The 22,455-nt window shown below is 46.4% G+C and overlaps 1 protein-coding gene and 1 non-coding gene across 2 annotated transcripts; one reads left to right on the top strand and one right to left on the bottom strand.

Moving 5' to 3' along the window:
• The first annotated feature begins 10,291 nt into the window (after positions 1-10,291).
• Positions 10,292-10,365, top strand: TRNAT-AGU (transfer RNA threonine (anticodon AGU)). Its single transcript has one exon. It is a non-coding gene; the product is annotated as a tRNA-Thr (tRNA).
• A 7,593-nt stretch (positions 10,366-17,958) lies between these two features.
• On the bottom strand, positions 17,959-21,981 carry LOC117844816 (uncharacterized). Its single transcript, XM_034725609.2, has 2 exons — positions 19,216-21,981; positions 17,959-18,830 (listed from the first exon to the last, which is right to left on the bottom strand). The coding sequence occupies exons 1-2, from the start codon at positions 21,821-21,823 to the stop codon at positions 18,346-18,348; spliced, it is 3,093 nt and encodes a 1,030-aa protein (XP_034581500.1). The 5' UTR covers positions 21,824-21,981; the 3' UTR covers positions 17,959-18,345.
• Positions 21,982-22,455: the final 474 nt, after the last annotated feature.

Genomic DNA, 22,455 nt, shown 5'->3' on the forward strand with positions numbered 1-22,455 from the left:
AAACTAACACACACACGCTAAGGTAAAAATTTCTCAATTGTAATCGATGTTCGTATCCTCACTGTAATATTTGGTATCCATTATCAAAAAAAAAATCGTCAATGTAATATATCCTTTCAAGGTGCTCACCAGTCACCATGCACCTTGTTCATCGATAATTTATTTTATTGTACTTAATTCATTTATTCTATCTGTCGTGAAAGATTAGGACAATTCAGGAAGAGTGTAGTAGGCATCACACATTCAAAGATACCCTCTGAAAAGTTTGTGCATCTAGCTAGTAGCGAGACATTTAACTGTTTCAGAGGAGCACTACTGCATGCTTGTATGGTTCATTTTATTTGGAATTTTAAGTTCAACCTTTGAATCAAGAATATTTAACCTGATGATAAGAAAAGAATATCATTTTACACGCAACATCTCATGCGCACAATCACATTTTGATAGATTGCACAGCCAGGACCCAGAAAATTCTTTTTTGACCAAGGGACCCAGCACGATTTTCCAAAGTGGTGCAAAACAAATGGTGAAGGAATACCAATCAAACCAATCAAGAACAAAGGAATCACAACATAGAAAATCATTAAACCCCAAGCATTCCAGACATGACTGATGGCCAGAGTTTAAAGAGGATGGCTAAAGGTGAACGACCATTATATTCTGATACGGCAAAGCACTGTTCGTTGCACAAGTTAAGATGACAGGTAGCATGCCGCCATGAAGAAGAAGAAGGAGAAGAAAGTTGGCAAGTACCATTAGCGTGCAGCAGCAAAGCAAGTGCAGGTGATGAGTTGCTAGCAAGCTACGCGGCCAATCAAAAGCACTGACGACACTTGGACGGTCAGGAGATAAGATTCAGATCTCACACGGGAGGCTCAGAATGGCTTTTCATGCTCCGAGTGGGAGAATATATGCAGCAGAGACCGACACGTGGCCCCACATGGCAGCTGCGTCTGATGCCATGCGACACAAAAGAGGGAAAAAAATGACCGTTTGACCAGCTTGCAAATGCATGCATGGCGGCATGTGCGCCTTTTCCACCTCGCAAAAAGGATTGAAGGGAGGCCAGAGGCTGGAAATTTTTCCAGTCACCCTGGACGGCTGCCAAGGAGTGTGTCCCGGGCTTTTGGCTCGTAACCTAACCTATCATCAGCGTCTCCGAAATGGTTCGTCCATCATGGTGCGCGCCACTACACTCTGCTATCTCCACTGAGAGGGTTGCCTGCAGTGACCAACACGAGTGAAGTCCAAGCATCTAACCTCCAACGGTTGATTCAGAATCTAGTACTTGAGCTTTTCGACACCACTACTGGAAATAGTATGGTTATAGGAGATTCAGTAATTAAGAAGCTTCATATGCAGATGATGATGGTGGAATGATCTCGAAGACCATTTGATTAAAGTAAGTGTGATGCTATTGAATATGAAACCCAGAAAGAAAATTGGACGTCTTCAGATGGAACTCAACAGTCATTGGCTAGTCTCCTCTCCTTCCCGAAGCTTTCCCTACCCCCAACTCAACCAAATGGTGGCTAAAATTTGTCGAAGTTCCCAAAATTTAGATTGCCTAGCTCTCAATCACACACTTTGGCACAAACCAAACACAAGAGACTGCTGCTGACCCATGCATTGCTAAGTTGGCAGAATATGACTTGCGTTGGATTCTGGACCTGTTTGGTTTGAGTTGCTTATGCATAAGCAACTTAAAATAAGCAACTTATTTACTTATGAAACCAATCACCCTTGCTTATTGGGTTGCTTATGGGGCTGCTTATTTTTAGCACATAAGCAACACAAGAGTTGCTTATGGGGACTAAAATGTGCACTTTACACCTCCTGCCCTCATTCAATGCACTCTACTCCTCTCTCTCTCTCCCCTCCCTCGTCGCCGGATCCCCTTCCTCCGTGCCAGCCCGCCGCTCCCGCCCCGCCGCCGGCCTCCGCGCAGGTGACGGCCTCCGCCCGCCGCTCCCACCCCGCCGGCGGCGGCGGCCTCCGCCCGCCGCTCCTCGGGCGTGTGCAGGAAAGAAGAAGCGTGGGGAGGCAAAGAGGGGTAGCAACACAAGGGGCAAATATGACAATGTCCACCTCATTCAATGCTCATAAGCAAGGGTATCCAAACAGCTAGACTAAAAATAAGAAACTCCAAATAAGCAACTTTAAGTTGCTTATAATAAGCAACTCAAACCAAACAGGCTCTCCATTGGAAGCTTATTTTATTCAATGAATGTTGGATACCTAGACCATGGCGAGAAACTTCCAAACTACATAAGGTCTTACAGCACAACATTAAAGTGGCAGATACATCATGACAACCTTTTTCTTTTGCGAGTGTCAACTGTACGTCAACTCCTGTTCGGGCGGCCGCCAGTGATTTTCCAATCATTTACAGGAACGTTAGTGGCTGAAAATCTCGCATACGAAATTTGAAAGCCGGAAACAAGGCGCAGAAAAGTCTAAAAAGCGAGCGGCGATTCCGGACAGCACGCCAACATCATACTGGGCTGGAATTTTCGTGCACCTTGCTCGCAGGTCGTGCCTGTAAAGCGTTGGAGTTTGGAGGATGAAAAGCGTCGTCTGCGAAGATTCTGAATCTAAAGGCAAGGCCTGAACTATGGTCGTTCTCTCCCACTAGGGTTTTCTCGTGCGCTCGATCGGCTGATGAATGATGATAACGTGGGTCGACAGTGTTGCCTGCCTCAAAGTCAAGAACACAACAGGAATCTGTACAGACCAACCTGATTTGGCGCGGAAGACATCGTTTCACGTCAGCTCAACTTGAAACAAAACAGGCTGTATGGTCATTTTAAAAACAAATATGCACATTTATTTATACTTGTAAATTGTAAGGCTAATTTGGTACATGCAAATATCACTATTACTAATTGGATGTTTGTTTTGAAGCCTCCATGTTAATCCTTAATAATTCATTACAATATGTGCTAGAAAAAATATAAATACTAAAAATTCTCAAAAAAAATAAAATACCCGGTCGACAATCTGGATTACTCTAATAAATATTGATAATAATAATTGCTATTAGATCAATTATGTTTTCTAAAAAAATTCTCACATCTGGTTCCATAGAAATAGTCCAAAGTAAACTCCTCAATCTATATCTAAAGTAGTCGTCTAATTTTCATCTAAATTACCCGTTATAAAGAAACAAATCTAAAGTGGACCTCTCAATTTGCATGTAAATTAAATCATCTGCCATTATTAAAAATAATACATAAATCAGCATCTGCATTATCTATCATTATGAAAAAAAAATATTAAAAAATACTAATACAATATACAGTTAATATACCTACATTTAACATTGTTTATATATGAAATACTCCCCCTTGTCCCATAATATAGCTATATTTAGATTTGTCCTAAGTCAAATATTTTAAACATTGGCTATAAATAGCAAAAATATTATAAAGATTGACAACACAAAATAATGTCAGCAGATTCAACACAAAACTGACTATCATAATAAGTAACCTTTTCTATTTGAAATAAGTTATTTTTAGAGATATTGTTGGTCGAAGCTAGCTAAGAATGTTTGACTTAGGACAAACCTAAACGCAGCTATATGTCACACCCGGTTTTAAAATAAAACCAAATGCTACCTATATGTACGCCAGGATCAAGTTTCATACATATAGTAACATCATCAGTGAATAACAATAATAGTATCGTTGAAAGAACAAAGAGTATATAAGAGATTTACAGCTTAATCCTGGAAACGAAGGTTGCAAACTTCATAGGCAATCGACTCGGGTCACGTATGCCTAGCACTCAGCATCATCTTCAGCAAACCTCATAGCAACCTCTTCTTCTGAGCAGCAGTTAACGAGGGTGAGTACATTTATGGTTGGTACTCAGTAAGGCCACAAGAAATAACCAGAATAATGATTTAATTCCATCTTCAAGTTTATTAATCATGTGAGGGTCCAGACCGCTCTTGACTGTGAGCACGGCTGATATATCAATTTTTACACTCTGTAGAGGTTGTACACTTTTACCACAAGTTGCGTAAAAGTTCAGAAGAACTTTAGACCCAACCATGCTATGCTGATCAAGCACTCATCACACTACCAAGGTGTGACTGCATAGGGACACTACGAGGCCTTTACAAAGATTCCCTAATAAGAAGTAGCCCGCTAAGGTTTCCGGATCAGTAGCAGAGTATAAACCTCTCTCAAGACTGACAAGCTACCATAGAGCATATCACTCTAAGGGCCGGGCCATACCCCATCTGCCGTCGTCCCTTTTGCCCTTTCCATAAGACTGCTTCACACTAGAGTCTCTAATTAATCGGACTGTAGTTCTTGTGGTTGCACTATTTTCCTGGGTGGTTCTCCATGTTCCAATTAATGCAAGGTATTCTTGTAAATAAGCATAGATAGAAAGATGGTTAGGGACACTTGCCTTTCTTCAAAGAAAAGTTACTCTTACTACTCTGCTCTTGCTCTCTTGAAACTCTTAATCTTCAAATCTTTCGAACAACGATCCTTCTACTCGAAGCAATCATTAGCACAACCATACAAAGCAAACAAACAAGTACAACGAAGAACAATACAACAATCAAACAAAAGCTTTAAAAGAGCATACTAAAGGATTGGGCTCAAAGCTAAGGTCACGTAAACGGTGAAAGAAACACTAAAGATGGAACTATGGTTGATAGGACAAAGCTATCGAAAGGTTTAAAATATAAAAAAAATAAAAAGACTATATGCTTGATCCATTTTAATTAAATAAAACATGCACATAGGTTATTTCAGAGAAATACCCTATTTAGAATTAACAGAAAGTATGTTTGAACATTGAAAACATGGAAAACTTAATCATATTTTATTTATTAATATTCAAGTGTAAGTTATGCCAATTTAACAATTAACTTTAGAAACACAGAATATTTATAAGACATCTGATCGAATAACATTGTATTTCATGTTCAACTAAACATATCAATATTGAAAAAGCATTTATAATATCATTAAGCATATTAACTTTATTTATGAAAACTGACATATAACACTAGGTAGATTTTATTTAGAAAAGCTAGTTATAAATAGGAATTAATCAATTAAACCTTAGTTTATGAAAACAGGGATAGAACCTAATCAACTTTTATGTAGAAAACTAAATGAATAAGAATTAGTCAAAAGTTAACATTTTATATGAAAACCCGTGTTGTAAAACTAGTAAACTTTTAATTGGAAAACTTTTTTAATAAGTATTAATCAAATTGACATTTAACCTTGATGTTAAAAAACAAGCATCAGGTAAATACACTGCTAACACATAAGTTAAGGTGAAACGAACAAAACAGACTCTAGAGCACAGAAGAAAAGCTTAAACTATGGTTTAGGAAAAACTAGTCTACAAAGAGAACAACTAGTCTATAGGGACAACAAACTAGCCAAAGCTAAACTGAACTAGTCGGTAGAGAAACAAACTAACAAGATTCGCTCTAAAGAGATGGCTGCGAAAGATTTGGCCACAAAGATCTAAAAGAAAGTAGATGACTCACAAAGAGACAACTGAGACACAGCATAGCTATGAGATGGATTATGACAAACATGATTCTAAGATGACCAGGAAACAAACATGATAAGGCTCCTAGACAGGGAAAATGAGTAGCACAAAACTACTCATGAAGACATAGAACTACTAGGCAGAAAAGAAACTCTAGGATAAACTATTTGGCTCACTAAAGCACACAAAATGTGCTTGAAAAGGAAGGGCGTGGTTAGTTTCATGAGCTCGAACTAGCACTGGAAAGATCTAAAGCTCTATAGAAGACTAGATCTACAGAAGAGATATTGAGCTAAAGCTGACAAAGGACGGCTATCAAACGATTTGCATTTATGAGAGAACACAAGACTATAAGTTAGGTTTATTTTACTTAGCAAAACATATGTAAAGGATATTTCACAAAGAAAATATTAAGTTGGAATTAATGCAAATTATATTTTATTGCAAAAATTGAGGTAAATATTAATTAACTTTTATTTATAAATGCTCAAGTATAAATTATATCAATTAAACATTTATTTGAAAAAATAACTTAGGTGAGAACTTGTAAGCACATAGATTTATGATTCGTGTTGAACTAACCAAGTTATAATTCAAAAACACATTTATATTGGCATTAGTCATTTTATCAATAATTAATAAAAACCAAGTTATAACTTAACCATGTTTTAATTATAAATATTGAAGTATAAATTATACCATTTAAGCTTTTAACTTTAAAGAGGAGTTTAGAAACATCTAAACGTATACTTTACGATTCGGGTGAATCAAATTGTTATTGAAAACATATTCATGTTGGTACTAATCAAGTTAATATTTCTTTATAAAAGTCAATGTAAAAGCCTAATCAACTTCAATGTTGAACATTAATCAATTAATATTAGTTTATAAAAACTGATATATAACCTAATTAGCTTTTATTTAGAAAAGCATATGAAGTAAGCATTAAACAAATTAATAAGAAATTTATTTTCAAAAACATGCATGATCGAAAACATCACCACTAACATATAGTTTATGTTATCATGAACCTGACGCGACTTGAACGGATATAAACATAGCTAAAACAAAGGTTTGATGGCTAAAACGAGGTTTTGGGACCTAAACAGAATTAATTGTAGATCTGGAGGGCTAGCAGAGAAGATTTGAAGACACAGAGAACTGCGTTCGCAAAAGGCTAAAAGATCACGGTTAGATCTATAAAAGATCTCGAGTTGGATCTGTTTGTGAATATTGAGAACACCTAGGGGGTTATCTGTGAAATTATCAAGACACAAGAAACAAGCTAGACATTACAGGGTTCTCTAGGGGCTTAAATGCAAAAGCTCGGAGCTTGACTGGCCATGGCAACTGGCGGATCCAGGTGACCAAATCGCCAACGACTCGGGCGGCCTAGGGTGCAGACGGGTGGCACACGAGATAGAGGAGGCCGAGGGGAGCTCAGATGTTTGCTCACCGGCGGTGGAGGTGTTCTAAGATGGTCAGAGTTTGAGGCGGGCGATGACCGGCGGCAGTGGCTCGGGCTTCGCATGGTGGACCTCCTCTGGTGCTGGAACAGGGATGACGAACGATGGCGGGTGCATGTTCGGGCGCCGCGAAGCTCGTGGCGTCCTCCTCTTGCTCCAATAGGCGGCAGTCGCGACGAACCAGTTGGCCAAAGCGGTGACTGGTGGCCAGCTCAGGCCCTCGCAAGTGGCGGTGTTCCGACGCGGATTGGGCGATGGGAACCAGTGGAATGGGTGCGACTCGGCGTGACGGGGCTCCTAGCTATGGCAGCTTCATGAGCAAGCCGAGGATGGCCGGTGGTGGTGGTGCACGCTGCGCAGTAGCTGTAGCAGGCTGTTGCTGGGCCCAAATGGGCGGTAGCAAGTGTGGATCGGGCCTTGCAAGCTCAACCCGAAAAGGAGGCAGGGTCCACGGGCAAAGAGAGGTAGAGGTTGCGTTAGGGTCCAGCGGGTTGGGTCAGGTTTGTTGGATCCGACCTGATAAGGATTTAGGATTTTTGTTATTTTCCAGAATAGATTTTCCAATGCGAAAACAAATCCAGGATATTCTAGATAATGTTTTTAAAAGCATGAAAAATATCTAGAAAATTCTAAAAATTCCAGGAAAATTCCTGAAGACAGTTTGGTTCACGAGGAGTCCAAGTAAAATACTTGAAGCTCATAAAAAAAGATTTTAGAGCTTTCTAATAAATAGATTTAGCTCTACAAAAATGAGAATGAATTCCAGAAAAAACTGAAAAATTTTCAGAAGAACCTGGTCGTCGTCTAAACACAATTTTTCTAAAAAAAACTTTGTCAATGAACACCAAAATGCATCGGCATGAATGCAACACACCCAGAACCATTTTATTTAATTCAGAAAAACAATCAATTGTTTTTATTATACTAAATTACCTGTCAAGAAAATAAATATTGGGAAAAATTTTAAAATTATAAGAAAATCATTGTTTAATTATTCTTTCTAATCACATCCTGAAATCCAAAAAATTCAGGGTGTAACACTATATTTGGGACATAATAGTACTAAATATGATGGGTCCCACCACATAGACCATGCATATATGCAAGTGATGAGAATACCTTTAATATTAAACACGGATCTCAAAAGAATGGGCTCAGTTAAACAGATGCCAAGCATATATGGATGTATGATGCAAAGTTTAAAAAATACGAACATACATGAAAATTGAAAAGGGTATAGATTTAGTAATTGTTAGCTAATATCTTTAGCAACCGGACAAAGATAAGTAAATATTTTGAGAGGTTGTTTCCTTCAAATTGCTACCCCACACGGTAGCACGGGCTGATCAACGAGTCTATTAAACTGTTTGTAATCCTCCATCATGCATGCATGTGTGTGCAATCAGACGGCCGAATTTCACCACTAGGCAGGAAAAAGGTGTTGAAAGTTGAAACCCTATGCCCGGCCATCTCGGCTCGTGGAGGATCGGAGAGCCAAGATCGAACGTGGCGTACATCGAGGGGGTGGCATCGGCAACAGCAAACTTGGGGTCGTGCCCCAATGCATGGCCAGAGCTCTCGGATGGGCAAGGCTACGGGCGGGCATTTTTAGCCATTAGCTACAACACCTCCTGGATGGGCAAGGACCACGCGTGGCGTCCGTCCATGCCCTGCCGGCTGCCACGCATGCCCTACTACCGTACGGCCGTATGCATGCAGCACGGCTCATCAGCTCACGTAAGCTGCTGACATGCTTACACGTCTGCTGGTTTGCGACGTCGTCGACGTCGAGATGATCCGACGACCGTGGTCGTGCACGTACGGTGGCTGCCTCGTGACTTGCATGCGTCGCTCTCCGGCCAGAGTTGACTCTCGCGCGCGCGCGGTGTGCACGCGACGTACGCACGCAATCGTGTGGTCCTTTGAGATGGACTGTAGTAGCTTGCTAGGCATTTTGCATTGTGTACGTAGCGTAGTTTGTGTTGGATCGTCTCTCTCTCTCTGCACATGAGATATGCATCCAAGCACCGCACCTCCCGCGGCTAAAAACAAAAGGCACCATGTACCTAGCTAGATCTCGTTTAGCCGCCCGGTGGAACCCGGCCGGCTATATCACTAGACCAAAGAAAGTTTATATATGCTAATTAATGACGACAAAACGTGCATCCGTGTACGTAGTGGAACCGTCAGCAACCTTGTGCCAGCAAAAATACATCTTTTCTAGTGGCGGTCCTGTTATATCTTCGTGCTGGCGGAGTGGCAGTTACTAATTGAACCCGCGAGCTAGCACCCGAAATCCCATGTTGTGCCAGGACGAATCGTTTCTGACCTACTCCTCCCATTACTGTCCACCGGTACCGGCTTACCTTATCTTTCACGGTGACTTATTAGTGCCTCGTCATCATAGCTTATTGCTTACTAGTGGCGCCTGTATCTCTGCAAAAGCTATATGTCCGTCTGCCAGAAAACACGAGGAACATACTACAAAGGTGGATCGCCGGACGTGTGCCTTTCGACAGCAGAATCGATGAGCTGATCAGGCGATGCATGAGCTCGCGGTAGGGCCCTGAGTCCTGGGAAGTGGGAGCAGTAGTATCAAACAGATAACGTTGTTAGGTTATATTACCAAAATAGTGGAGCATATATACGTGTGTCTTCACTAGCTAATTTGGCCCGTGGACGCTCGAACGACTCACGAACATGTCGCGAGACGGCCCTTGGTGCCGGCAAGAAGCCATGGAACGAAGCAGGAAGCATATGCGTTTTTATCCATCCATGCATGCATCACTACGGCAGCGTCGTAGTGGATGGAGTAGGTGATTATTCGACGACGATCGTGGGCGTGTGGCTCGAGGAATTCTTAGCGTTTGCATTGTCAACCCACGTGCACGCACGGCACATATACCTAACGGATAATCCTGGATCGTCACTGCTTTAGCTCACTCGCTCACTCGGCTAGATTTAGGTGAAAGTGTGGGTTTGGTTCGACCTGTTTGAGTTTCGGGTCTGCACGTACAAGCTGAACATGGCATCCTTTTCCGTAGCCATACACATGATGCATGCATTTGATCGAGTATACCGACATTCGTCAGCATAGAACATGTATGGTGTAAGTAATTAAATGGGTTGTTTTCCTGTCAGAACAAGAGAGGCGAGCATCTCCTACGTGGAAGCACAAGATGTGTTGAAGGTAATTTGTACATCTAAACTCACAGCTTTTCAAAAAAAAAATCTAAACTCACGTGTTGGTTACAATATGTTCATTAATTCCGTACCTGATAAATTACCAACTAGCTTTCGTAGCTCAGTTGGTTAGAGCACCCGTTTAGTAAGCGGGAGGTCTTGAGTTCGACTCTCAATGAAAGCAAATTTATTTTTCTTTTTTTTGCCTTACCTTTTCTTCTTAATTTTATTTTCACAAACATTTTCTTTTGACAAACTCATGATTACTATTACAGTGCCAAATGTTAGTTGGCACAAAAATCCCAAATGGTATCTTCCAGTCCATATCCATATCATCAATTTTTTTTAAATGAATCGGACAAGGAGAGCTGCCGATTATATTAAAAAGAAAGAGTTCCAGACTAGAAAATTACAAAAACACCAAAGCGACGAGAGGAAAAAAATTATTACTTACACTTATCAACAACGCGTCAGAAGGGCGGAAAAATGTCTTGCACCAGCCATACACCACATCGCGGCTTTGACTTTGAGCTTTGTAAAGAGCATGTTTGTTGATTGTAGACTCCGTGCGATTAAAAATCGCATTCCACTCTCGCCACACCATCCACGAGGTAAGCATGACGAGGGAGCGCATGCCTCTTCTTGAGCAGCAATTAGTTGCTGCCCTCGCCGTCCACCGTAGATCCATGTCATCATGGCTGACATACCATTGCACAAAGATTAAGCCACGAGGTAAAATCGCAGGCCGGCATCGTGCTTACACTTTTGACTAGCACCATCATTTTAACAGCGTTTTGACCGCACTCGCAGTCCAAATCAAACTTTTTCCAAGCCTATTTATCCTCGATTATTTTTATGGCACACGATCTCCTTGAGAATGGGAACAGAGGCTAGAACGACCAACGCAACTCCGGAATCTCAAAGTGGTTTGAAATGTGGCAAAAGCCATGGACACGTCAGCCTCGACAAGCAAACATGGATTGAATTGAATTGCCCATGCGCAGCTTGCAATTCAGCTCAAATGACTAATCCTAGTTCGTTGGTGACAGTGGTCAAAGGAGCAATGTATTCAGACTTTCAGAGGAGGTTTATCTGATGTTCATGTTGTTGATGCATGTCTGATTCAGCACTCGGCGCATATGGTCTTCAAGAAAGATTCAGTGAAATGATGAGACCTTGCTCGTAAGATCTCGAGGACAAGTTCAAGTTGGACTCGCCCATGCGGTTGTTCCCTCCAGGATGAACACTGCTGGTGCCTTTGGAAGACGATGAGATGACTTGCAAACGTCGGTAGAATCGTAAGTGGGATTTGATCTTGCCGATCTGGAAAATGTGCTGAAAGGGGTGTGAAAATCTGTGGCTCTGCGCTTGCCTTTTGGTCTATCTCAAGCTCTCAACTACTCAGCTCGGCCTTGCAAAGTTTATCAGTGATTCGCAAAAAGAAAAAGGAAAGCAAACTTTCTTTGAAAAAAACTTCAAGAAAAAAGAAAAACAAAGAAAAGTTTATCAGCGGCTTGGTGTCTAAAGTAGCACAATGGACATGTCGGAACTGACAAAAGTTTGAGCGTTAGACTATAGGAGTAACATCAAACTGTTCTGAATTTCGTACAGTGGTATCTACATATAAACTATGCTTGTTTTGTTTTACAGCCTTTCAGGTAGGGAGATCGTGATGTTACAGTACTTGATAGAGATTGCAAGGTGATGGATTCATCTTTTTCTTGCAGTGGCACAACAAGCCTGGCTCTGCACTTCAAATTCTAGCTAGAGCACCATTTATTTTCCATGAAAACCTCAATAGCAAGTCTTGTCAGGCCCATGGCAGAAAATAGTACAGCACTGGGCCTCTGCTATGGCATGCACAGCTTTGGGCCCCAGAAAATTGCAGCTCCCTTTTTTTTTTGAGGAACTCTGCCACCTCTGCGGGTATGCCGACCTGAACATTTGTATTGAAAAGAATTAGGTTGACGTACATCCCTAGATTTTTGGAGAAAATTTGCGGCTACTCTTTTACTCGCATCTCTCTCAGACCTGAATGAAGCTGCAGGGCAACTCGTCACCGTCACCAATTCACCATGATAGGATATGTAACAACAAGTGGTCCATTTTTGTGGATTGGAATCGATATATGGTGTTCCAGGGCACCAATTCCTTGCCGACACCGCAATGCGTGCCTGACGCAGACTCCTCTAACACATTGACCTGCATTCAGTAACGCCGCTAGCTCACTGCTCAACGCCCATGTCACTAGGTTGGAGTGCAGCAGCACTGTGCAGGTGCCATGGACTTGGGGATTTTTTTTTTTTTTGTTTTGTTTTGAAAGGACGGGGCCCTACTGCCCTTATGCAGGATCCAAAGCACAAGTTCTTGGACCATGGATGGAATCAGGAAGTAAGTACACTGGATGTCTCCCTGCATGTGGGCTCATGAGAGGCATGCATGACCAAGGGTTTCCATGCATTGGCATCAGGCTTGCATGAGGAACTGGACCCAATTTAATATTTTGGGGCCCGGTCCATTTTGGATTGGATTCAATGTGTTCCAGACCAGACGGCTACCATCTTGACCCTGCATTGAGTTACAAGTTCAGTTTCCTAACATTTTGACTGGCATTCAGTGTTGCTGCTGTGCAGTGCCCAAGTCTCAAGGTTTCAGTACAGCCATGCCTGCGCCAGTTTGGACTGGCTAGATTCAAGAAGAATCCAAAGCACAGATTCTTCTCGGACCATGTAGTAGGAGCCTTTGCAAAGTCAGTCAGTCCAAGGAAACCAATCTGAAAGAACTACTATGGAAAACATAATTTCAGGTCGTACTCTCAGATCTCCCTTGAGCTTTTTTTTTTCCTTGAACGAAAAACTAAATTTTTTTAGTGGTTGCTTATATCAAAACTGTTTCAGAGTGTTATCTTCTTAGTGCAGAGTTCGACGGTTGAGGTGGTTAGTGCTTCAGAAAACAAATGTAAGGTAAATATGCAAAGCTTGCAGATTCAGGGGGTGTTTGGATACACCCCACTAAAGTTTAGCACCTGTCATATCGGATGTTTGGATGCTAATTAGGAGTATTAAACATAGGCTAATTATAAAACTAATTGCACAGATAGAGTCTAATTCGCAAGACGAATCTATTAAGCCTAATTAGTCCATGATTTGACAATGTGGTGCTACAGTAACTATTTGCTAATGATGGATTAATTAGGCTTAATAGATTCGTCTCACGAATTAGCATAGGGTTCTGCAATTAGTTTTATAATTAGCTCATGTTTAGTCCTCCTAATTAGCATCCGAACATCCGATGTGATACTGCTAAAGTTTAGCACCTATTATCCAAACACCCCCTCAGTTTATTCTTCTTTTTTCTTCATAGTTCTTAGCCCTGCATAACTGCATTTAGTCTTTTTCAAAATTTGATCCACTCAACACATGGAACAGAAGCAATGATTAACTCTCACCATTCTGACTCACTTGGGCGGCCGGGAGGCGACGCCGTCGCCCCAAACGAGGCCTCGCCAGATCTCCAGCTCGGCCACTGCCGTCGGGCCAGTGCCGACATCAAGCGATGCCGCGCGTGTCCTTCCCCTTCCTTCCCTTCTTCATTTTCTTGTTGGAGCTCGAGCTGCACGAGGATGGCTGGATCCACGTCTGGGGAGGCCGGATCCACTTGTCTTGCATACGGATCCGTGTCATTCGACGTGCGATTCCGGCAGTGGGGGCCTCCATTGGCCGCTTGCAGATGCAGGAGGCTCAGCTGCTGCTGCTGCCGCCGCGGGCGGTGGTAGCTCGGCCTTTCGGCGGCAGTGGTGGCTGCATGGGCTGGCCACCGGTCAGCGGATCCGCTGACAGGCGCGGCGGCGGATGCTCCTAGGCACAGGGCGGGGTCCGTCGCGCGAAGTGGCTGTACGCGTGGGCGAGGATGGCGGCGAGCAGCAATCAGGCGTGGACGAGGAGGTGTCGTGATGACGATGCGAGGCCCCGAGGCGGCAATGGATCCAACTCCGCCTTGGCCAGGCCGGATCTGGCCGCTCATCCATGGTAGGCCGCGGGAGGCATGGCGGCGGCGGGAGTTGTCAGTGACACGACCGCAGTAATGTGCAGGCGCGGGCGTGGAACACGGCCCTGGCGGTGGCTTGGTGCCATGGCCGCCACAGCAGCACGAACAAGGGCGCGGCGGCGCGCTGCCGCGGAGGCAGGTCGCACGTGGGTTTGGAGCCTGTGGCGAGGTGGATCTGAGGTTGGCGGCGCGTCAGGGCGGCGAGCCTGGGGCGTGGGCATACAGTTGCAGCGGATGAGGAGGCACGGCGGCAAAAGCCCTTACCGACAATGTTGCTTGTGACGATGGCAGCGGTGTCCTAGGGCGTCGTTCTCCCCATTGGGACGTCATGTTGGAGCTTTATCCCTACTGCATATGGTTCTCTGGGTGAAAACCCTATCCAGATTCTAGACGAGCGATGGCGGTGCCCTCCTTGGAGACGTCGTTTATAGAGACACAACTCGGTTTGTGGCAATACTGGTGACGCCGATAGTCATAGCAGTCTACTGCTGGTGGCGACGGTCCGCCGTGATGGGCTTGCAAAGCGGCAAGGCGGCATGGTGCAAGATAGCAAACTTGATGGGGGTTGCTGAGCTCACGTGGAGGTGATCGTAGTTGTGGTGGCGGCTAGGGGTTGCCGCATGGTTGTTGGGTTGGTTGCTTGCAGCGGACCGCGACTGGCGTTGCTTGGCAGTTGTCAGTGCGGCGTGGGACTACGTCCGAGGATAGCGCTTGCAGCAACGACGTCGTGGGACGACTAGGCTTGCGACGGGTTGCTCAGCTATGCTGAGCTACTCTGGTGCGATACGTAGTCGGAAGACGGCGCAAGCGACTTCTTTGGCTTTCTGGCATGGCGGCAGAGGATATGTGCGCGGGTTGAGCAACGAGGTGAAGTCAACCTGCGGCGGCGGCTTTTGTTGTTTGATGGAGACCTTAGGTTCCGGGGCAACATTGCTGCCATTCTGGCGGCGACATATGAAACGGATCCGTGACATGCAGGTTTGTGGCGGACGTGGTAAGGCCCCCGCGCGTGGTGTTTCTTCAAGGCGACAAGAGCAAGATGGATTCCAACGCCAGATGTGGCAAGGCCCCCGTGCGTTGTGTTTTCATGGTGGCGATTGCGAGGCAGCCTGCGAGAGGTCCGAATTTGGTGGTATCACTCTATCGGGTGGAGTGTGATGTTGCAACGGCACTACGACGAAGAGTCCCGCATGGCGGTGGTCTTTTCGGTGCGGTGCGGTGCGGTCTGTTTCTCTCGATTCTTGTCGACGTGGAGTCAGAGGTTCAGCGACTACATGAGCGTGAGACTATCGGGAGGTGCCGCGATAAAGGCTTCGGCCCTACGCTGTTGCAAGTCGAGTGCTGTAGTGTGCTCTGCTGTCACTGTTTGAGTGGAGTGGTGCGACCGCGTTGATATCCCAATCCAACCGATCAGGTTTAGTGGTTTTGAGTTAGGTGGTTATCCGCGTTGACATCCCAATCCAACCGGACGAGTCGACCAGTTTTTTCTCCTTTCTTTTCTTTTTCCAGTCTATCACCTCCCTGAACTGTAGTTTTGTATTTTTTCTGCTATATCAATAGAATTCTTGCGCGGTTTGTAAAAAAGAAGAAGCAATGATTAGGGTTGGTGGTGCGTCCCTATTCGATCAATTGCTCCTTCCACGTAGACCTCTCTCTTATATTAAAAAAAATTATAATCATAGACCTGTCTCCAGCAATTTCTTGTCAGTCTTTGGTTGCCCCTTGGCAAACATTGCAGCTTAGAGCTTCCAGAGAAGCAATGATTCAGAACTGGCACGAGTATTTGTTTAACTGCCACCCGTCTGCAAGCAGGAGCTGTTGAAGACACTAATCTGAGTGTGAAATCCACTGAGAAAAGTAAGACCCAGTTTAAGAGTTAAGACCAAATCATTCCGAATGATCGCCGAAAGCTTTGTCCTAACAAAGTACCCAGCTTTGGATCGAGTTTGGACAGCACAAAAGCACGCAAGTGATGTGACGCTGACCACTCATGAACAAGTGGATTGGTCAGTGTCACCAACCTTTTTCCCTTCTGATCATGCTGTTGCCGAATGCCACAACATCGGCAGTCGAAGATCTGTCTAGTGTAGTCGAAAATCAGAAACTGCTCCAAAAGACGTGAAATGCTGGTGCGATTTGAGTACTCCTCCGTGGAGACTGATGCAGGCAAGGCATGCTCCTGTAAAAAGTGAGCAAGTGCTTGGTGCCATGGCTTTTCATCAGTTCATACCCTGCCTGGTGCCTGCAGCATGGAGGCAGCACAGCAGCATCTGCAGTCAATCGATGAGATGAGAGTAGTTACCATGATGTACAATTGACAAATCAGTTTGTGCCGGCACTCAGAACTCATAAAAAGAAGAGTACTGAGTACTAGGGATTAACAGTGGTGAGCAGTAATTTCTGGTATGTTGGCAGTTGGCTTGAATTTTTTTTTTCTACTCTGCCACAGCTACAATATGAACATCCAGAATGACGAAAAGGACCATGATCATTGCGCAACGACACATGCGTCATGTCTGAATGATTGGGTAAGGCCGGTACGAGCCAACACATGCGGTGCTTCCTAGCGATCGCGACCGCGGAGATCTGGTGCATCCGAAGTAGACGGAGTTGGTTGTTGAAGTTCATGATCTAGTACTGGAGATTTCTCCAACTCTGGTTTTGCAACCAAATGTTTGTAAACACCTGAATTCATCTGAAACCTCGAAATCCAGACGGATCGTCGTTGGAACTAGTATAACACCTGCAACCACAACCATGCCAAGGGTTGCAGCCTGCTAGGCTATCTCTGATAGTCTGATGCAGAAGTAGAGCTGATGGTTCAGTAGGAAGTGCCCATGACAGGTGGGTCCACACCGTGTCACACTGGAGAGAGGAGGCGTCAGGCATGTGCTTGTGGTTGTGGGCGCCATGCACGACCTTCACAGCTCATAGTTTTTTGACCGCGTAACAGAAAAAAGTGATTGGGATGAGCGAAGGAAGCATCTCCAGGTCAGGACGCGAGCAAACCATAGGCCGATCGATCCTACCATTGCTTTCGCTTCACTTCAAAGCTTTGGTTCCCTGCTGGTCAGCAACCATAGGCTGTGAGCTGTGACAGCTTGCAAGTTGCTGCTAGGATTTACCTTATGATAATTTCCATTAGATGCGTGGTAATCAAGGTCAAAGCAAAGCATTTGTGGACAAAGACAGTAGGCCTTTTGAACAGTTAGTTGTTCAGGAGCAGCATTCTGTTCCTGAGTCCTGACAGTACCCAAAAGCATTCATGTTCCATCAGATATGGAGGCCTCAGGTGCTCACCTTAACAGAATTACTACAAAGCAAACCTTAAGTAGTTAACAAACGTGATTGCCCCAGAGTCCTAGGCTCCAAACTCCATGAATGGTTCTTCAGTTCTATCAGGAAAATGGAGATCATGGAGCTTGATATGTGTACTTCAACAATGTCCTAAGACACAGCACCACACTAGAAAGAAATTCAGGGGGCTAATTTCACATCCTAAAGCTTAGATGCAGGTAATTAAATACTTTAAGATATCTGAATTTCATAAGTACACAGGCCTAACCACACCCCAACCAAACATTAAGTGTGGGATAATCAAGGTCAAGGCAAGCATTTGTGGAAAAAGACAGCTAGTAATGTTACTAGGGTATACTACTATTGAACAGTTGTTCGGGATCAGGAGTAGCATCCTGTTCCTGTACAGTGTGAAGCAAGGAAAGGCATTGCATTAACTGACAAACCAAAGGCACCTTTCTTCTTGCCTGGAGACTTGAGTGAGGGCAAAGTACAGTACAACATATGAATGTTGAGTTGCTTACCGTAACACAAGTACAGTTGTACAAATCAAACATGATTGCTCCATAATCATAGGCTTCTAACTCCCTACTAAGCTCCTGAATTCTAACAGGAGGATGGACATTAGGAAGCTTGATATATACAGAACAATGTCCTAATTAAGCCACACACACACACCATACCACAAATTCAGACCCTAAAGATTCCACACCCTAATCGACGATGGCTGAATAACAGGTACCTAAATTTGACACCCTAAACTTGAAATATCCGAACTTTCAACAAAAGAAGGATCGATAACAGTTAAGCTCGACTGTTTTCAGATGCTGATGAGATCTCGAGTTGGGGAGGACTGCGAGCTCGATGGCTGTTTCTGCTGCTGGTGCTCTTTGGCTTCATCATTCAGTGCTTCAACAGAGTCAGCTGACACTGGAGGATTGGGCGCGGCACCATCATCGCCGCTGGGAAGCTCATCTCCTTGCCTCGAAGTTGGCTTGGGAAGCTCACTGAGCATCTGCACCACCTCCCGCATTGTAGGCCGCTGCACGCTCTGCTCCTCGACACAAAGCAGCGCGACATAGAAGATGTGCATGACCTCGTGCACCGGCACAGTCGAAAGCCTGGGATCCATGATCTTGATCACCTGCTCCTTGTTCGAGTCCGTCATCGTTTTGACCCACTGGACTATGTCCACACCGTCCCCAAACTCTCCTACTGGCTTCTTTCCAGTGACCAGCTCAAGAAGCACGACGCCAAAGCTGTAGACATCGCTCTTCTCATCAACCTTGAGGGTATATGCGTACTCTGAAAATCCAAAAGAAGGATTAGTTCATTTTAAAAAAGAGCTTCTCTACTCGGTGTAGAGGGAAATTCTAAGTTTCTACGTCCGAAGAAGTGAAACAAACTTTAGATATAAAGCAGCAATTCAGTGGGTAAGCAGAATGACATATATTCATTAGCTAAACGTGACAGACATGACTAAATGGAGACAACTAGTAACAACTAACAACACATTTGCATTGTGAGAGCATCGCTATTCGCTAAGCATCAAAATCAATAATTAGTAACTGTACTCCTAATTTAATCAGCAGACAGCAAGAATGAACTTAGAATAGAGAATTACCAAAAACTCCTATACTGCCAAAACTTCTGAAAAAATTGCAAACTGTCATCAGGATAGATCTTTTACCTGGAGCAATGTAGCCGTATGAGCCAGCAATGGCAGACATACATTGTGATGCGCCTGAGTCCTGCAAGAACTTGGCGAGCCCGAAATCAGCAACATGCGCTTCAAAATCAGAGTCAAGCAGAATGTTGTTCGATTTCACATCGCGATGTAGGATCGGTGGCGAGCAATCATGGTGTAGGTAACTGAGACCCTTGGCAGCCTCAACAGCAATCTTGTACCGAGTGTCCCAATGGAGGTGGCCACCTTTCTTGCCATGGAGGAGCTCCCCCAGGCTTCCATTCGGCATGTACTCATACACCAGGAGGTTAGTCTCATTGTTCGAGCAGAAGCCAAGCAATCTCACAATGTACCGGTGCCGGATCCTCCCAAGCGTCTGTATCTCCGCAGAGAACCCATGGTCATGTGAAGATCCACGGCTCATCGCCGAAAGCCGCTTCACTGCAACATGCTCACCATCTGGCATTGTCCCCTTATACACAATCCCAGCTCCACCTTTTCCTATGATGTTCTCCTCCTTCAGACTATCGAGCACATCGTCGCAGGTGAAGTCGAGGCGCTGGAACGCGGTGAGCCTCCACGCTCGTGCCTCGCTGGCCTTCTTCAGCGACCGGGCCTTCAAGATCGCCATGGCGGCAAACGCAATTGAGCACACGAGCAAGCCAAGAACTATGAGCAGCTTGAAGGTATTGGATATGCCACCATGGCTGCGTGCGCCATGGTCCGTGCCAGCACCACCGGAATGGCATGGTCCGAGGTACGGCCCGCACAAGCCCGGGTTGCCGACGAAGGACGTGGCATTGAAGTAGCTGAACTGCCCAGTCGCCGGCACGAGCCCGGACAGGTTGTTGTACGAGAAGTCCACGGCCGTGAGGCTCTGCATTGCAGCAATGGTTGCGGGAATCTCTCCATCGAGGTGGTTCCGGGACAGGTTCAGGTAGTTGAGAATCCTCATGCCGGAGATGGCCGGCGGTATCTCGCCGGACAGGTTGTTCCGGCTGAGGTCAAGGTATGTGAGCAGCCGGCATTTCCCAATCTCCGGCGGCACGCCGCCGTCGAGCGAGTTGCCGCTCAGGTCAGCCTTGGACAGCTGCTGCAGCCGCCCAATCTCCGGCGGTACCGCGCCGTTGAACGCGTTCTGGTCAAGGAGTAACTTTTGCAGACCGGAGAAATTCCCGATGGACGCCGGCAGCGCGCCGGTGAGCTGGTTGTTGGAGAGAGTGATGGACCCAAGGTTGGACGCGGCGGCGCCGGCCACCGCGGGGAAGCCGCCGGAGAGGAGGTTGTCCTGGAGCTCGACCTGCACCAGATTCGGGAGCTCGAAGAGGCCTTCCGGGATGGAGCCGTTGAGGTAGTTCTCGCCGAGGCGGATGCGGGAGAGCGCCTCGCATTTCCCCAGCGACTCCGGAATGGAGCCGAAGAGGAAGTTGCCGAGCGCGATGAGGGTCTCGAGCTTGCCGCCGGCGCAGAGGTCCGGCGGCAGGGTGCCGGTGAGCCTGTTGGAGGAGAGGTCGACCAGCTGGAGGCGTCCGTTGCGGCCAAGGCGGCGCGGGATGCCGCCGGTGAAGTTGTTCTCCCAGAGCTGCAGCACCTCGAGGCTGGGCAGGTCGCCGACGAGCTCCGGGATGCTCCCCCGGAGCTTGTTCCGGAAGAGGTTGAGCAGGGTGAGGTTCTTGAGCGCCGCGAATGTCGCCGGAATCTCGCCGGTGAGCGCGTTGTTGGAGAGGTCCAGCGAGCTGAGGCTCCTGAGCCGGCCCAGCTCCGGAGGGATGCCGCCGGCGAGCCCGTTCACCTGCAGGAACAGCGTGTCGAGGTTCGCGAGGTTCCCGAGCTCCGGCGGAATCTCGCCGGAGAGCCCGCAGTTGGCGGCGTCAAGCCGGACGAGCTCCGTCATGTTCCCGAGCTCCGGCGGTATCCCCCCGGAGTAGCTGTTGTAGTATCCAATGTAGAGCTCCCGGAGGCTGGTGAGGTTGCCGAGCTCCGGCGGGATCCTCCCGGAGAGCTCGTTCCCGGAGACGGCGAGGTACTGCAGCCTGCCCCACGTGCCGTACTCGGGCGGGATCTCACCGGAGAAGAAGTTCCCCCCGAGGTGGAGGTGGCGGAGCGCCGGCAGCGCGGCGACCCCGAGCGGGAGCGGGCCGGTGAGGTTGTTGTTGTAGAGGTCGACCACCCGGAGCGTGCGGAGGCGCGCCAGCGGCGGCGGGAAGGTGCCGTTGAGCACGTTATTGGAGAGGTTGAGGTGGGTGAGGTACCGGAGCCGGGCCAGCGGCGTCGGGATGGGGCCGGAGAACGCGTTCGCGGCGAGGTCGAGCCGCGCGAGGTGCGGCAGCCGGGACAGCGCCGCCGGGACGGGGCCCGAGAGGTTGCGGCCGGAGAGGTCGACGCCGATGACCGCGCCGCGCGCGTTGCACGTCACGCCGGACCACGCGCAGGGGCTGGCGGTGGCGTTCGCCGTCCAGGACGCCAGCGCGCCGGCCGGGTCCGCCAGCTCCGCCTTCGCCGCCAGCAGCGCGTCCGCGTCAGCGTTCACGGTGGCCGCCGCCGCCGCGGCGGCAGCGGCGGCGAGGAGGATGGGGAGAAGGAGGTAGTGGAGGCGCATCGGCATTGCCATTGGAGGTCGTGGCTCCGTCTCCGTCGGGAGAGTGGAGACAAGGGAGTGAGGTCGGAGAAAGGAGAGAGCTTTACGATAGGCTGCTCATTCTTGGACGCACAGGCACAGCAACACACACACACTGCCACTGACACACACCTACTCGCGAGGCCGCTAGTGGCTAGTGCTATAAAAAAAAGGCATGTGAGTGTTTGTTGGATTTTCTGAATTCTTTTTCACATGATAAACTTGTCTTTTGTTTCAAGATTTGGGTTGGCTTTGTTCGTGCCATTGTGTGGGGGGTTTCTTTTCTTTTTTGGGATGGGACAGGTGTGGTTTGTTAGTTGCTGTGGATTCTTGTGTTGTGAAAAGTTGCTTTCTTTCTGGGTTGATAGTGTTCAAGCTTTTTCTCCTGTTTGATGGAGGGCATGCTGTAACTTGTCAGCAACTTAGAGGTAGTTAGAAAGTTGGTAAAGAAAGGGAGCTAAATCTACGCAAATTGCTCATATTTGGTTGGGTGGCTAAAAATAGCCTAGTTTGCTATACTCCTGTTTGGTTGGCTGCATAATGTGACAGGAGAACTCTGTATTTCCTATAAGTGGAGTTATCACCGATCATCTCTCTTCTCTCCTCTTCCCCAATCCATCCCCGAT

The sequence above is a fragment of the Setaria viridis genome, chromosome 2, assembly GCF_005286985.2.
Source record: "Setaria viridis chromosome 2, Setaria_viridis_v4.0, whole genome shotgun sequence".
In the NCBI taxonomy this organism is placed as follows: Eukaryota; Viridiplantae; Streptophyta; class Magnoliopsida; order Poales; family Poaceae; genus Setaria; species Setaria viridis.